The sequence below is a fragment of the Orcinus orca genome, chromosome 19, assembly GCF_937001465.1.
Source record: "Orcinus orca chromosome 19, mOrcOrc1.1, whole genome shotgun sequence".
Taxonomy (NCBI): Eukaryota; Metazoa; Chordata; class Mammalia; order Artiodactyla; family Delphinidae; genus Orcinus; species Orcinus orca.
Genome location: NC_064577.1, coordinates 48435806 through 48451719, shown reverse-complemented (window position 1 = coordinate 48451719; position 15914 = coordinate 48435806). Strand labels below are relative to the sequence as shown.

The 15914-nt window shown below is 39.8% G+C and overlaps 1 protein-coding gene across 8 annotated transcripts in view; it reads left to right on the top strand.

Annotated features, from left to right (window-relative positions):
* The first annotated feature begins 36 nt into the window (after positions 1-36).
* The window catches only part of GGNBP2 (gametogenetin binding protein 2), a 31346-nt gene continuing 15468 nt past the window's right edge, over positions 37-15914 (top strand). For 5 of the 8 annotated variants that reach the window (XM_033431598.2, XM_049701393.1, XM_033431593.2 and 2 more), the window contains exons 1-5: positions 55-187; positions 746-932; positions 8181-8261; positions 9812-10065; positions 12126-12224. In XM_033431598.2, the coding sequence (XP_033287489.1) occupies positions 840-932; positions 8181-8261; positions 9812-10065; positions 12126-12224 (527 nt within the window). In that variant the 5' untranslated portion in view covers positions 55-187; positions 746-839. Of the gene's footprint in view, positions 188-745; positions 933-8180; positions 8262-9811; positions 10066-12125; positions 12225-15914 lie in introns of all 8 variants that reach the window. The other 3 variants (XM_033431592.2, XM_049701391.1, XM_049701392.1) reach the window with 3 other exon arrangements.

The following is a 15914-nucleotide window of genomic DNA, read 5'->3' as shown; positions in this document are numbered from 1 at the left end:
TCGGCCCCTCCCTGCCCCACCCTCCCCACGTCCCCCGCCTTCCCTCCCCACGTCCCCCGCCTTCCCTCCCCCACTCCCCGTGGCGCCAGCGGCTGACTGAGCCTGGAGAGGAAACGGTATTCGGAGCCGCGCTCCCGCCCAGGCCGGCCCTGACGCGGGCCTTGTCAGCCGGTAACGGGGAGCCGAGGTGGGGGTCAGGGAGGCGACCACGAAAACGGTGAAAGTCAGAACCGGGAGGCTCCTCCGAGAATGGCCAGGAAATGGTCTGAGCCTCCCACCTCGGACTCCGCAGAGCTGAGGCGGGGTCGACCCCTCCCAGGGGCGGGGTCGCGCTGGGCAACTGCAGCCCAGGGGACTCACTGGGCGGGGCTCGCCCTTAAAGGGGGAGAAGGGGTCAGCTGGAGGCTGAGGGCCCCCGGGCAGCGGAGCGGAGGCCGGGGGTGGGGTCCTAGAGCCGGGACTCCGCTGACGGGCTAGGGAAGCCCCAGGGCCGGCGGGTTCCCTGCGCCTCTCCTTTGGACCCTGACTGGAGGCCGGCGGGGTGGGTGTGGGGGGTGGGGAGGGAGAGCGGCGCGAGGGGGCGGGTCCCGGCGTTGCTCGGCGCTGATTGGCTGAGCGCGTGTGGAATCGGGTGATGGGAAACGCAGCTCAGATCTCCCGTCTCTCCTGCTCCTCTCCCTCCCCCCCGTGGCGAATGTGCTGCGCGGCGGCGGGTGCTTACGCTCGCGGGGTTTGGCTGTTGCAGGCAGGAGCTGGGAGGAGGCGGCAGCGGCAGGAGCGGCGGCGGCGGCAGCAGCTGGGAGGAGGTGGTGACGGTGGCAACGGCAGCGTCGGGGACGATGGCGCGACTGGTGGCAGTGTGCAGGGACGGGGAGGAGGAGTTCCCCTTCGAGAGGAGGCAGATTCCCCTCTACATAGACGACACCCTCACGGTGAGCGGGCCGGGCCGGGCCAGGCTCGCCGCTCCCCTGGCAGCTGTTTCCCCTCCTCCCCCTCCCCCAGGCCGAGCGCTGCGCACTGGAGAAAGAGTGTTGCAACTCCTAGGCGAGGCCTTCTCTCCGGCAGGCCCCGCAAACTCGCCTTTGCAGTGGGTGGCTCGCTAACCTTTGCGGGGCCCCAGGCTAGCGCTCCGTACGCACTTTGAGCCCCTCACCCCAGCTCTCCCTGCTTTTTTCAACCTTCTAGCTTCACCCTTTCCCTTTAGCAGACGGTGCTTTTGCCAAAGCACGCGCCTCGGATACGGGTTGAAGGATATTGGGCGTCAGGGGCCTATCCCTTACAGAAACGACCTACCCTCGGGGAGGCTTAATTATCTGGAAATGTCGCAGCTGCACTGCTACCTGTCTATTTTCTATCTTAATACTACAGCTCTTCATAAGCATAATTACTGAGGGCAGAGTGACATGCTCTTGCACAGTAAAGATTCCACTAAAATGATCTGATTTCGTTATAGTCTCAATATGCCCGTACATTAAAACTGTTCGAAATGATTGTATTGCTAGGCCATGACTCTTCAAAATGGACTTTCTTGTCATTAGTTATTCTTTACAGGTAGCCTTTTCAAAGGAAGCAAAGTGATTGAATGTGTAAGAGCATTGTAAAAAGCTGATTGCTCATCTTGAATGTCAAAACCCAGTTCTGAGTAGTTTTCCTTTTTAGCGTGGTACAGCATTACAGACCCTCTGCCCTGTGTTGCTGTAGTATTTCCTTTAAAAGGAAATGGTAGAAATTTGAATTGAATCTGAACAGGAAATGAGTGCAGTTGCTTGCCACAATTTCTTACGAAATGAAATGAACCTTTTCTGAATATCTTGAAATCTGCGTTTTGATGATGCTGAAGCTTTGGATTATACATTTGCCTGCTTTGATAAGGTGTTGTGTCTTCATCGTAACACCTTTAGCTTTTTTCCTTTTCAAAGGCAGTTGATCTGTTTTGTTCCTGAATTTCTTTTTTGCAAATATCTACTGAACTTTTTTCAAATTTTGTATAAAATGCAAGTCATTGTAGAGATGCCAGTCTATGCCTTTCTGTTTGCCAGTCTCAGTTAAGACTTGATTGAGCTGCAGTACCTTTAAAAGGATTAGAAGAGCTATTGAATGACTTAATTTGTTAGAACTTTTTAAGTGAAAGCATCTATAATTATCCACGTGCATTTTTTTTTCATGGAAAAAGGTAGAATGATTTGGGCTGATATAAGGTAAATAGAATTTGTGTTGTTGAATTAGAAAGTGTACTTGTATGCCGTGGTCATGATTTCTGCACTTTTTGCATTAAAAGTATAATGGACTTGTATTTTAAGTAGTTTTTTAAAAAACTAACACTGATCAAATTAAATGATGCATTTTTCAGTTTGAAAACTAATATGAGTTCATGTGTTGATATTTTCTTTCTTCTCTCTCCCTCCAACACAGACACTTTTCTAGAGCACATAGTTTGGTATCAACCTTTTATGTTTATTGTCCCAGAAAGCCTTTGAAGTTAAAAAAAAAAAAGTTCTGTGTGTTTGGACATAAGATTACTATTGAGTGTATACTATCAAAACAGGGGAAATCAAACATAAGTTTGAGTATTTACAAAAATTTAAAAGACACTGATTCTCCTTATGCTCACGTAATCACCTTTAATGTGAATGTAGCATTGATACATCCATCATGTAGTGCTTTAAAATAGTCAGCTTGGGGGGTTTTATACTCTATTCTCTATACAATGATGAATTTCCAAAATTTTCCAAAGAAAAAGAGGTAACCTGCCCTGTGATTTGTTTTTGTACTTATTTCTCTAGAGAAGTTGGGATTGGACTGACCTGGTGGTTGAGTTTCATTTTTATTGTATTGTGGACTTGTGACCCAGGCAAATAAAATTTAGGCTTACTCAACTTAAATATCTTAAAATAGCATTTTATTTAGGAAAAGGTGCAGTTTTTCTTTACTGTGGAAGGGTTTTTATCACTAGGAAATGAGTGAGACTATATATTGCTTTGTTATGGAACTTATGCACGGTCATTGAATGCTGGTTAGTGAAAAATCTTGTCAAGAATGCATCATATTTAGGGAAACAAGTTTCAGAACCATTCTACCAAACGCTACTTAAAGGAATAATGTAGAGCAAACACCTGTTGGGGAAGAGGGAGGGGAGAAGCCTGCAGCAGAGGGTTCTGCACGGGTCCATTGTTAGTTTGATGGCATTGTCACCCTGAAGTTAACTTTTGGTTTGGTCTTTGTTCCTAGGGTCCATAGGTAATGCACTGAGGAAACATTGTGTGATCATTATTTCCAGTAGTCTTAGAATCTTGTTAGCTTCTAGATGTTAAGTCTAGTTGTAATGTTTACAATCAGTTACAAATATTTGTCGTTTTAGTAACAGAAGCTGAAACCTCTACTTAGGTAAACTGGGCAATTTTAAGTTGGATTTGTAAAATGAAATTAACAAGCTTGTATGTGAGGAAGTAGCCTCCTCTTTCATGTGGTATGTTGTAGCCGCATTTAAAAGACTCATATGGCAGTTCAGTGGGTTTGAATACTTGAGTACAGTGCTGACGTAGGTGTATTTCAGAAAATCTCCAATAAGTAAACTGGTGGAATATTCAGGAAAGTGGTACGCTATGTAGCCAAAATGCTTTTCAGTGTTATTAGAATTATAGAATAGCAGATGGACAGAATACAGATTTTATTTTAAAGACATCTTTGAAGAATTAAGATTTTTAAAGTATTTTTAAAGGAATTAATAGTCAAAATATATACTCCTTATAAAATAATCTTGAAAAATAATTGCAAAACAAATTATTCTTAACCCTACTTCCAAGAGATAGCTAAGAATATAGCAGCATTTGGTGTAGTTCCCATCATAGACACAGATGCAGAGTTGAGATGTATCGTTTTCTGTAACACTTTATATCTTGCTTTTTTCTCACTAAATGTAATATTGAGAACATTTTCTCTTGTCATTCTTAAACAGCTTTAGTGGCCATGTAATACTTTGTTGTGTGACATTCCATAATGTAATCATTCTCCCTTTGTTGGACGTAGAGGTGGTTCTAGTTTTTACTATGAATAATACTCTAAGAATATAAATAATGCATAAATCTTTGCATTAACAATTTTTTTTCAGGGTTTTGGAGGAAAATTACGTGTCAAAGGATAAAAACCTTTTATAAAATTATTGATGCATACTGTCAGATTGCTACAATATTTCTGGAACACAGTTTACCCTTCTAATTCAAACCAATCTAAAAGTGACTAGAAACTCTGATAAAGGTTTTTTGATTGAGACTTAAAAAAGATTTTAAAATGTAGCATATCCTTTTGGGGATTAGGTATTTAGCATCAGTTAGAAGTTTAGTATTTATTGTTTGCTTTCAACTCTTGATTAAATATTTAACTAATTTACCAAAGGTGATAGATGTTGCAGGTGGCTGTGAGGATAAGGAAGTAAAAAACTAAAACTAAAGGGACAATGATTTTTAATAAATACAAGCTTAGTATTGTTGGGTTAGAGCTTGTGAGAATGTGCTAAGAACAGATTATTTGTGGTCAGGAGAAACCAGGACAGATACTTAAGAGTGAAAGTGGGTAATGGATTCAATACACTTTATAAAGCAGTAATTGCAGGACAATGACTTGTTCTATCTTTGGCTTGCTAGGGATAGGCAACCTCATCATGAAGCCAAACACTAATGATTCCTCTGTGAGACCACACCTGAAATACTTTACATGACCATCTTCCTTTAGGTAACCTAGAATCTGAAGATTAAGTCAAGGAAGTGGTTTTAAAGAATGGGGAAAAATAGTGCTGCTATCCTCTATCTTCCTCTTTTTCTTTTTTCCCTTTTTCTTATTGTGGTGTCATCATTGAAGAGCATATAGTGATTGGCCAGTAAACAGCAAGGTAAAAAGCCATTGTCCTAAGTGAAAGGCAAGGACAGTAGTTACTTAGTGTGAGTGCAAAGTTTCTAACCCAGTGGTATTGAGTATGTACAAGAGAAAATTTAGTATTATCCAAGCCAGTGAAACCCAGGAAAGATGCAGTAATAGACCTGATCTTGACATTTATCTGTACTAGTTAGGTGAAAATGAAATGATTGGAAATGAGGGGTTTTTGGTTTTTTTTAAATTTTAACCCTGTTTATAGACTTTTTAAAAAGGATTCCTAAAGTAGGTATTATCCATTAAATTTTATATACGTATATGTATATATATATATATATATATATATTTTTTTTTTTTTTTTTTTTTTTTTTTGCGGTACACGGGCCTCTCACTGTTGTGGCCTCTCCCGTTGTGGAGCACAGGCTCCAGACGCCCAGGCCCAGCAGCCATGGCTCACAGGCCCAGCTGCTCCGCGGCATGTGGAATCTTCCTGGACCGGGGCACGAACCCGTGTCCCCTGCATCGGCAGGCGGACTCGCAACCACTGCACCACCAGGGAAGCCCCATACATATATATTTTAAAGGTCAGCTGGTAGGTCTCAGTATGTTAGGTGTATTTTTTGACCTCTGCTTTAATTTTTTTTTTCCTATAAATTTATTTATTTATTCATTTTTGGCTGTGTTGGGTCTTCGTTGCTGTGCACAGGCTTTCTCTAGTTGCGGTGAGTGGGGGCTACTCTTCGTTGCGGTGCGCGGGCTTCTCATTGCGGTGGCTTCCCTTTGTTGCGGAGCACGGGCTCTAGACGTGCAGGCTTCAGTAGTTGTGGCACGTGGGCTCAGTAGTTGTGGCTCGTGGGCTCTAGAGCTCAGGCTCAGTAGTTGTGGCACACTGGCTTAGATGCTCTGCGGCGTGTGGCATCTTCCTGAACCAGGGCTCGAACCCGTGTCCCTTGCATTGGCAGGCAGATTCTTAACCACTGCGCCAACAGGGAAGCCCCTGCTTTAATTATTAAAACAATAAAATATGGTTGATCAGAATAAAAATAATTCACTTACACGGAGTCAATTTAGGATTTCACCTATGAACTGGACTGGAGAGACCTTGATTTGGTAAATTGAGTAACTTTGATCTTAAAGTAGTATAGGTAATTGTCTCAGTTTTTTTTTATGGTGGCAATTAATATGTGGTGAAATGGTGTATATTTGTATAAAGCAAGTAGAAATGCAAATCAAGGTATTAGTTGCTTAAATGGTAGATGTGGAGTGACCTGCAGTGTTCTGTTGAGCTATGTGGCTTTAAAAGTTTATCCTATACCTTTTTTATGACTTGACAGTTAATTTCTTTGTGTTTTAAACCATGTGGTGATTCCAGAAAACATAATGTGAGTTAATTGCACTATTCTTTTTTCAGTCTTCATGGGTCAGGATTTCTAATACCAGGATTATTAAGATGACTAGATGACCAGTTTTACTTTGTACTGTTGGCAAAGTTAATATATGACAGTGTTTAGAGCAATGGCTAGTATGCATAAAGCTACATTAAATGTCTTTATTATTATCACCACCACTCTTTGGAGATAAGACAACTCTGAGAGGGAAAACTGGAGAGAAGTTGATTAACCTGAAAACTGGATAATTGATCCTAAAATTGTGAGATAAGGACATGTAGTCTGTATGTATGGAAGAAGAAACTTCCAGAATAGTAAAAGCTATTGAAATGGAAGCATGTCTCTGAATATGGTATAATGAATATAGAATTGGAAACAAGGAACAGTAGCTCTTTCCCCGGTAATAAGTGGTATATGTGTATTATAATACATTTGGGAAAGATAGGAACATGTAAAGAAAAAAGTCATGTATCTTTTCACTGCCTAGAGATAGCCACATCTAATATATTATGTATTTTCTTTTTCTGTAAGAAAATATACACATAAAAATTTGAATCATATTGTACATGCAGTTTTTGAGCCTGTGAAATACACTGAAGTCCTCTGGATTGTTGAATCGGTGTTGGCGTCATTGTCCATCCTTAGTATCCACTTGTCTTTCTAGTTCACATATCCAGTAGTCCCTTCTTAATAAAGAAAATATCTTATATCTGTTGCTTATATTTGCCTTACTTGTTTAGTCCTCAGTTTACTGCTAGGACAAGCATGTTTTTAGGCTCTCATTTCTAATGTGGAGGGGAAAGAATGGTCACTTGATTAAAGAAGCAGGTCTTTGTGGTGCTGGTTGGTGAAGGGAGGAATCTTTTTAAGATCATATTCAGGTGGGTGGGGTTTTTTAGTTTTTTGGTTTTGCCTCAAATGGTCTCTTTATCCTGACTTCACTCTTTGGGTGTGTAGGAGTTTGTGCCCCTTGTCATCTGGAAATAGAAGTTTGTTCTAGCACAGTATGTTTGATATGTTTAACAGTGTTTTAGTTAAGATACAAATGTGTTACTTTATTTCATTGTTTTGAAGGCATACTTTTTTTTCACATTTAACATCTCTGAAATTGGTATGCTTCTTTCGTTTGGTGACATTTTCCAGTTATAATGGCTCTTTTCTAGTGGTACATAACTAAGGTACTTTGGTGATGTCACAAATCAGTGAAATGTGCTGATTACTAATTCCCATTATCTGACATCCTGCGACATCCTTAAGCTTTATGTATCCCTCTTCCTCTGGTAGTGAATTTTGATAATCGAATAAATATCACAGTATATTTTTTTCGGTTCATGATTAGAGCAAACATTTACTATGTGCTGGGTATTATTCTGAGTGTGTGTGTGCGTGTGTGTGTGTGTGTGTGTGTGTGTGTGTAGTCATTATATAGTCATTTACATGGTAAGATTTATTATATTCTGTAGTTGAGGAATAACTGAAAATATCAGGATATTTAATGTAAGATATCAGGTTATTTCACTTATTAAATGCTATTATTAGCCACTGCAACAAACATTTTAAAATATAATTTAATCCTCACAACCCATTTGATGAGAGATACGAAAAATTATTATTTAATCTCATTTTACAAATGAGGAAGCTGAAAATCAGGTTAAATAACTTGCCCAGAATTATGACATAAATTGTAAGTGATAGAGCTGGGATTTGAATTCAAGTCTGCCTGACTTCAGTGCCCTTGATTTTAATGACTATACCATTTCTAGCTTTAGAAACTGTAACTTGGATTTTTTTTAACTTTTTGATGGAAGTGGGAGGGAGCAAATTGGGCTTTAGGGGTCTATTTCTATCCTAGGAGACTATAAAATAGTCTGTATCATGTGCTCAAAGAGGATAAAATAATTGATTTTTATTTTTTTGCATATTAAGATGGTGATGGAATTTCCTGACAATGTGTTAAATCTCGATGGGCATCAAAATAATGGTGCACAACTAAAGCAGTTCATTCAGGTAATAGTTTTAAAAATTAATGTTTTAAATGGTGTGTGTGTGCGCATGTGCGCATGTGTGTGTATGTATGTATGTGTGTTTTAAAGAGTCATTTAAAATTTTACCTGTAAGTATTAATTTTGTTTTACCTAGGACTCTTTAGGTCTTAAGATTGCAGTGAGGTTGCTTTCTTTTACTATTGTTCCAGGTATATTTACATACCTGTGATGTGAAAGATTTGGTGGTGGTGTGTTATCATTTTACATGTCTGTAAGGCTTTAATTTCACCAGTTTAAATTTAGTTTAAATTTAATTTCCCTGTTTTTAGAAGGTAGAGCAGACAGCTTTTCATTGAGAACTTCGTTTTTTTCTGTAGTAATTGTTTTGTTCAGTAAAAAAAATTAATCTTGTATAGTGAATTTTCTGATTTTTATTTGTTTTTTAATTTAATTTTTTATTGAAGTATAGTTGATTTACAATGTTGTGCTAATTTCTGCTGTACAGCACAGTGACTCAGTTATACACATATATATGTTCTTTATATTCTTTTGCATTATGGTTTATCCCAGGAGATTGGATATAGTTCCCTGTGCTATACAGTAGGACCTTGTTTATCCATTCTAAATGTAATAGTTTGCATCTACTAACCCAAAACTCCCAGTCTTATTTCATTATTAAACAGTGTGATACTTTGTAAATACACTATATATGATCAAGGTAAAGGAAGATAAATGGTTACTTTATTTCAAAATTCTATTTCAACTTTTGGAGAAAACTTTGAATTAAAGGTTAATAGTAAATGTGAGAATATCCTTTTTGGGAGTTATCTTACTTTCTCATCTGTTTTTTTTTTTTGTAAACTGGAGGTATTACTTGTAGTATAACTATAACTCCATCTAAGTAGAAGTTATTTATGAGTTTTGCCCATTTCTCTACAGCTATGGTTCTCAGTCATTTCTCTTCCTTGTCATAACAACAGATAACATTCATATGCACCAGCATTTTAGTTACTCACTGCAGGCTCCTACATAGGTAAGATAGGCCTTGTTCTCTCCCACTAATCCATGACATACCTGCCCATACCTACAGGTTGAGAATTGCTGCTCTACATGATCACTATCCTGACTTGACTTGTGTAGCTAAATGTAGTGTGTTGCTAAAGGTTGAGAAAAAGACATGGTAAAGCTGCTTTGTGTCTTTATTCTTTTCTTTCTTTCCTTTCTGAAATTTTTTATTTTAAGTGAGAGTACTAAGCTTAATGCACATTTGACAGGCACTAAATTTCCACATGCAGGGCTTCTTTTTCCTATGCTGGGTCACATACTGCATAGCCCTGTCATCCTAAGTGGAGTTTTTTTATACCCTAGATTCTAGAACGGGGATTTGTGGAGCAAACTCAGTACAGCATGGACAAGGCCGACTGCCTTGCCTTACTGACTCAGTTGCAGATAGAGATGGCAAGCCCTGCCCAGGCTGTACTCACTGCACAAGGATAGGAACCAGAAAGAGTGGTGAAAGAGTCATTTCATGTCTTTCTTACAAACTCTATTTTTCTTTCCCTCTTCTCTCAGCGACATAGTATGCTTAAGCAGCAAGATCTAAGTATTGCCATGGTGGTGACATCGCGTGAAGTCTTGAGCGCACTTTCTCAGCTTGTCCCATGTGTTGGTTGTCGTCGAAGTGTGGAGCGCCTCTTTTCCCAGCTTGTAGAGTCTGGAAATCCTGCCCTTGAACCCCTGACTGTGGGGCCCAAGGGAGTCCTATCTGTAACTCGAAGCTGCATGACTGATGCAAAGAAGCTTTATACATTATTTTATGTACATGGGTGAGTATAATCAATTAAGAAACAATGAGTTTGTTAAATTTTTAAACTTGGTGACAGTGGCAGCTTTTTTTCTAAATTTGGTTGGGGCAAAGCTTGAGTCCAGATTCAACACTTTTATTGAGTAACTCCTATGTGCCAGTGACTGTAAAGTTTCTTTTCTCATGTGGGGAGAGGCAGGCAGTAAACAAATACATAATTTGTCAAGCATGTTAAGTTACAAAGACAAACCAGTAAGGGAGATAGACAATGAGTGGGTAGAATTCATATGGAGAGTGGTCAGGGAAGGCCTCTCTGATAAAATGACATTGAATATAGACTTGAATGAAGTGAGTGAAGCATGTAGATATCTGGGGGAAGGCAAAGAAGGAGCAGCAAGTGTAAAGGTTCAGAGGTGGGAGTTTTCCTGGAATGTTTGAAGAACAGCAAGGGAGCCATTGTGGCTGGAGCCAGATGAATGAAGGGAATGGTAATAAAAGATGAGGTCACAGGAGTACTAAAAGGCCTAATTATGGAGTGCCATCTTGAGGTCTTTTGTATTTTTAACTCTGAGATGGGAAGATTTGGGAAGGTTTTGAGCAGAGGAATACATGGTCTCCCTTGAAGTTTTGCTTACTGTCAACTCTGTGTTGAGAATAAGTAGAAGGGTCATAGAAGGGTGGAGAAACAGGCTTGTTTAATGTAGTCCATGCAAGAAATAATAGTGACCAGTATAGTGGCCACGGAGATAATGAGGAATGGTTGGATCCTGGATATATTTTGAGGAATGAGCCAACAGGATTTCTGGGTAGATTGGATATGGAGGAGGGCATCAAGGATGATTCCCAGATTTGGGGTCTAAAGAGCAGGACAGATGGTTTCCATTTCCTGAAGTGGGTAGGCCTGGAGGAGAGAGGAGCACTTTTGCAGAACTCACTTTTGGATGTGTTAATTTGAGATAGCAGTTGGACGTCCAGGTAGAGTTCAGAGAGTTCTGGCCTAGAGATATAAATTTGTGTCATCAACATATATATAGTATTTATATGTATATTTAAACCCATGAGATGAGATGTGATCACCAAAGGGTAAGTGTAAATAGGAAAAGAGAAGAGGTCTGAAGACCAAACCTACTTTGAGGTGGTGGTAGAGACTTCGGATTTTTACTCTCCCTCAGAAAAGAAGCCTTGGAGGGTTTTTGAATCGAGAAATAACATAATGTGATTTTTGTTTTGAAAAGATGACTCCAGCTGCTAAGTGAAACATAGTGTGTAAAGGCAAACTGTAGAAGCAAAGAGACCATTTGGGAGGCCAGTTGTTGCAGTTGATTAAGCTAGAGAGGCGAGTTGGACAAGGGTGGTAACGGTGGAGGTGATGAGACATGATTTGATTCTGAATATATTTAAAAGTTAGAGTTGACAAGCTTTGCTGATTGGATGCAGGGTTTGGATAGTTAGCCTTATGTATTTCTATATTTGCATAAAATTTCTGTTGAAGGCTCCTCATCAGGGATAGTGTATATACTGTATCTTTTATTGTTTATAGTGTATCTTTTAGTGTATATAGTGTATCTTTTATTGTTTCCTTTTTTTTTTTTTTGGCCGTACTACGTGGCTTGTGGGATTTTATAATAGTTCCCCGACCAGGGATTGAACCTGGGCTGTTAGCAGTGAGAGCACGGAGTCCTAACCACTGGACCGCCAGGGAATTCCCAAGGATAGTGTATGTTTAGATATCTAATGTTTGGACAAGGGAGTATGGCTGAGGGTCAGGTAGCAATCAGTCATAAAATATTTGAGTGCCAGGCACACTGCTAGATACAATGCAGATGCAGGGATGAATGAGACACATGTAGTCTAGGGGCAAGAGTATGTTGAATAGGGCAGGTCTTCAATGTTTCGATAGGCTGTGAATGGAAAGGGAATATAAATGTACTGACTCTTGGGTTAGAGTTTGATGAGAAATTTTCAAAGTAAGTGATATGTCTAATACTTTACATATACTTCTCACTAAAAGGCATAGAGATTTTGAAAATTCTAAAGAAAAGTTAATATTAATCAAACCTTTAATGTTTTATTTTTAATTAGGTCCAAACTAAATGACATGATAGATGCTATTCCAAAAAGTAAAAAGAACAAGAGATGTCAGTTGCACTCCTTAGATACGCACAAACCAAAACCTTTGGGGTAAGTAGAAATGATTATCAGGATGCTTTGTCAGTGTTAAGATTATAAATGTTGATCACATTTGGTGAAAAGAAAAGAAGCCCTGCTAGTTTTATTTCATTAATTGTTTACACTGTAACATAAAAACCATTTAATTGGTCAAAATAAATGTCTCCTGGTTCTGTAGGCCTTTTTGCATTGGGACTACATAGGTTTGATTTTTTTTTTTTAAGTTTTTTTTTTCCTTGTATTAAATATGTTTCAGAGAAAGGAGGTTGAGATCTTTGTGGAAATTTATGTAGCCAATATTAAATTTTTCAAAGTCGTGGTATCGTTTTTTTAATCTATGTAATAGTCATAATGTATAAATTATTTTTCTTGTCTTCCTTGTCTCTAGGTCTCCCTAATAATTTATCAAGGATTTAAAAAAAAATCTTGAATCAGTTATAGCAATGTGAATTTATGTAACTAACTTGCAGTTTTCTTCTTGGTTAGGAGCTACAGTGTCCAAGGCTGCTTCTGCCCCCATCTCCTAGCACAGTGTCACAGTTGCCCCTTCAAAATTGCTTGGGGTTGGGGGTGGTAAGGAGAAGCAGTGGAATTTGAAGGGAGTTTCTAAGAAGTAACTTTTGTTTGGGGAGAGAATGAGATGATGTAAAACTATACTTCTGAATTAATTTTAAAAATTAGTTTATTTTGGATATCTCATTAGTAGTGTTGACACCATTGTTAAATTGACATTTTCCGCTCTGGTAAAAAGACCTAGATGACCAGGTGGTGGTGTGTTAATAGTTAATAATCCTTTTTTTTTTCTATACTCAGGAACAAAAAAGTTTTTAAACTTTTATTATGAAAACTGTCAAACACATAGAAAAGTAGAGAGACTATACAAGGACCCTCTTACCCCCAAATACCTTCACCTAGACTCAGTAGTTATCAAGATTTGCCACATTTATTTCATTTGTTCACCTTTCCTTTGCTGAAGTTTTTTTTTTTTTTTTTCCCTCGGTACGTGGGCCTCTCACTGCCGTGGCCTCTCCCGTTGCGGAGCACAGGCTCCGGACACACAGGCTCAGTGGCCGTGGCTCACGGGCCCAGCCGCTCCGCGGCATGTGGGATCTTCCCAGACCAGGGCACGAACCCGTGTCCCCTGCATCAGCAGGCGGACTCTCAACCACTGTGCCACCAGGCAAGCCCTGCTGAAGTATTTTAAAGCAAGTTCCAGGCATCATGTTATTTTACTACTACATATTTCCACATTCATCTCTGAATGCAGTGATATTTTCTTTCATGACAGTGCCATTGTAACACCTAACAAAACTTTTAACTATAATAATCTAATACCCAGTTCATATTCAGATTTCCCCAACTCTCTCTAAAAGTGTCTTCTTACACTGATTTGTTAGAATCAAGATCTAAACAAGAACCACACTTTATATGATTTCTAAGTGTGAGAGCTCTGAACCCAGTAAAGCTCTACACAACCTAAAGTGCTTATCTAAGGATAATTATTTCATATACCTGATTTACCAATGTCTTTAAAGAATTCCTGACTTTCTGAATGCAGAATCCATTCTAATTTTCTCATTAGACAGTAACCTTTTCTGAATAACCTGTTGACTAAAGCCACAGAGTAGTATGATATAATACAAAGGCTGCCTTCTGTGTTTTTGTTATGAATATTCTTCATTGAGGAGCTGAAAAGCAACAGCTACCCCAACATCTTAAACATCTGTGCTCATTGCCACCTTCCTTCAAAGACCAGTCCTTCCACTTTTGCTCCGGATTCCACCTCTTCTCTCTTTCTCTCTGACTTTGCTTCATCAGTTATCTACTTTTATTAAATTGACATACAGCTATGTTTTCCTATATTTCAGCTTAAAAACAAAAAACAGTCCTCCACAGACTTCACATCCTGCTTCAGCTCTAGCCCCACCACATGGGAAGACAAATGTTTTGCAAGGTTGTTTGCTGAGTTATGCAGTCAGTGTGAGTGGAGTTAGTTAAGCAACACCTCCTAAGGTAGCTTCAGTTATTCCCACAAGCCATGTAGATAGCAGGCCAGAGAGTTTAGTCTGCTTAGCCAAGACTTCTCCTCCACTTTGGATGGTCACTGCCATTATATGCTACTATGACTTTTCTTTTTATATTTTCCCTGTGTTGTTCCCCCCTTTCTCTCTCTAGATTTTCTTCAGGGGAAAGTGTAATACAGTTAATTACCTTTTAGCCTAATCAGTAGTAACAATCTAGTTCAGTTTTCTTGAGAGTATTCTCACATTCATGCAAGTAAACCCAAGTTATTGTCTGTCTGGGAGTAAGTGCGAGGTCTGAAAGAAAGGTCTAGGCCAGAGTTGTAGGCCTGTAGCTGATGAATGATATACAGTTGACTCTTTTTTTAAAAAAATTAATTTATTTATTTGGCTGCGTCGGGTCTTGGTTGCGGCGCGTGGGATCTTCGTTGGGGCATGTGGGATCTTCGTTGCAGCACGCAGGCTTCAGAGCGCCTGGGCTCAGTAGTTGTGGTGCGCGGGCTTAGTTGCCTTGCAGCATGTGGGAATCTTAGTTCTCCGACCAGGGATCGAACCCGCATCCCCTGCATTGGAAAGCAGATTCTTAACCACTGGACTACCAGGGAAGTCCCTACAGTTGACTGGAACAGTGCAGGGGTTAGGAGCACCGACCCTCCACGCAATGGAAAATTTGTGTAACTTCTAGTTGGCCCTTTGTATACATGGTTCCTTCATATCCTCAGATTCCACGAACTGCAAATTGTGTCGTACTGTGGTATTTACTACTGAAAAAAATCCGTGCATAAGTGGACCTGCGCAATTCAGCCTCATGTTGTTCAACTGTATAAGATCACCTAGAGGAAGAGTAGAGTAGTAGAAAAGAATGCTGAGGAATTCAGTTTAATGGTAGAAAGAATAAGCCTAAAGAAACTCGAGAAAGAATCGCCAGAGAGGTAGGAGGAAGCCAAGGGAAAAGAGTGTGGGGCGGCGGGGGGCGGGCGGTGGTTGGTAAGCTGTGTTGAAGGTTGCTGAGTTATCAGGGACCCAAAAGTGTCTGTTGGATATAGCAACACTGAGATAATTGGTGATCTTGATGAGCAGATCTGTGGTTGAATGGAAACAATCTAGATCAGCATGGGTAGAAAAGTGCATGCAGTGCAAGGTTGTAATGGGTTAAACTGTGAGTGGAAGGTGTGGGAGTAGAACAAGGAAGTGAAAAGACTTCCTTTTTTAGAGAGCTTGATCTTGAAAGGAAGGAGTGATATAAAGACATTTGGTCTGGAGAGATTATGGATAAAATCTTGATTTGAGCTGTAGAAATTTTTTTCAAGCTTTTTTTAGAATAATGCTTTCACATTCTGATGGTATAATAATCATTCCCCAGCTCTGATTTCATGAACCTTTTCCTCAATAATGAGAACTTGAGTTTGAGAGTTACTCAGTTTTAGATTATGGATCACTCAGGCATAGAAAATTGCAAATTTGGGAGATGAGAATAGAAGGATATAAGATGCAGGGCAGAGCAGGAATTGAGGTTTTTGTTTCAAAAATAAGGAACCATTGATCCTTGGCCTGAGCCCTTGTGAGATGGGAGTAGGGAGCTGAATTGTACGTATGACCTTATAGGGTGGGCAGGGGGTTGAGAAATACTTATTTAGGTATATAGAGTAGGTTAAGTAAAGATTCAGAAGTTTTTCCATCT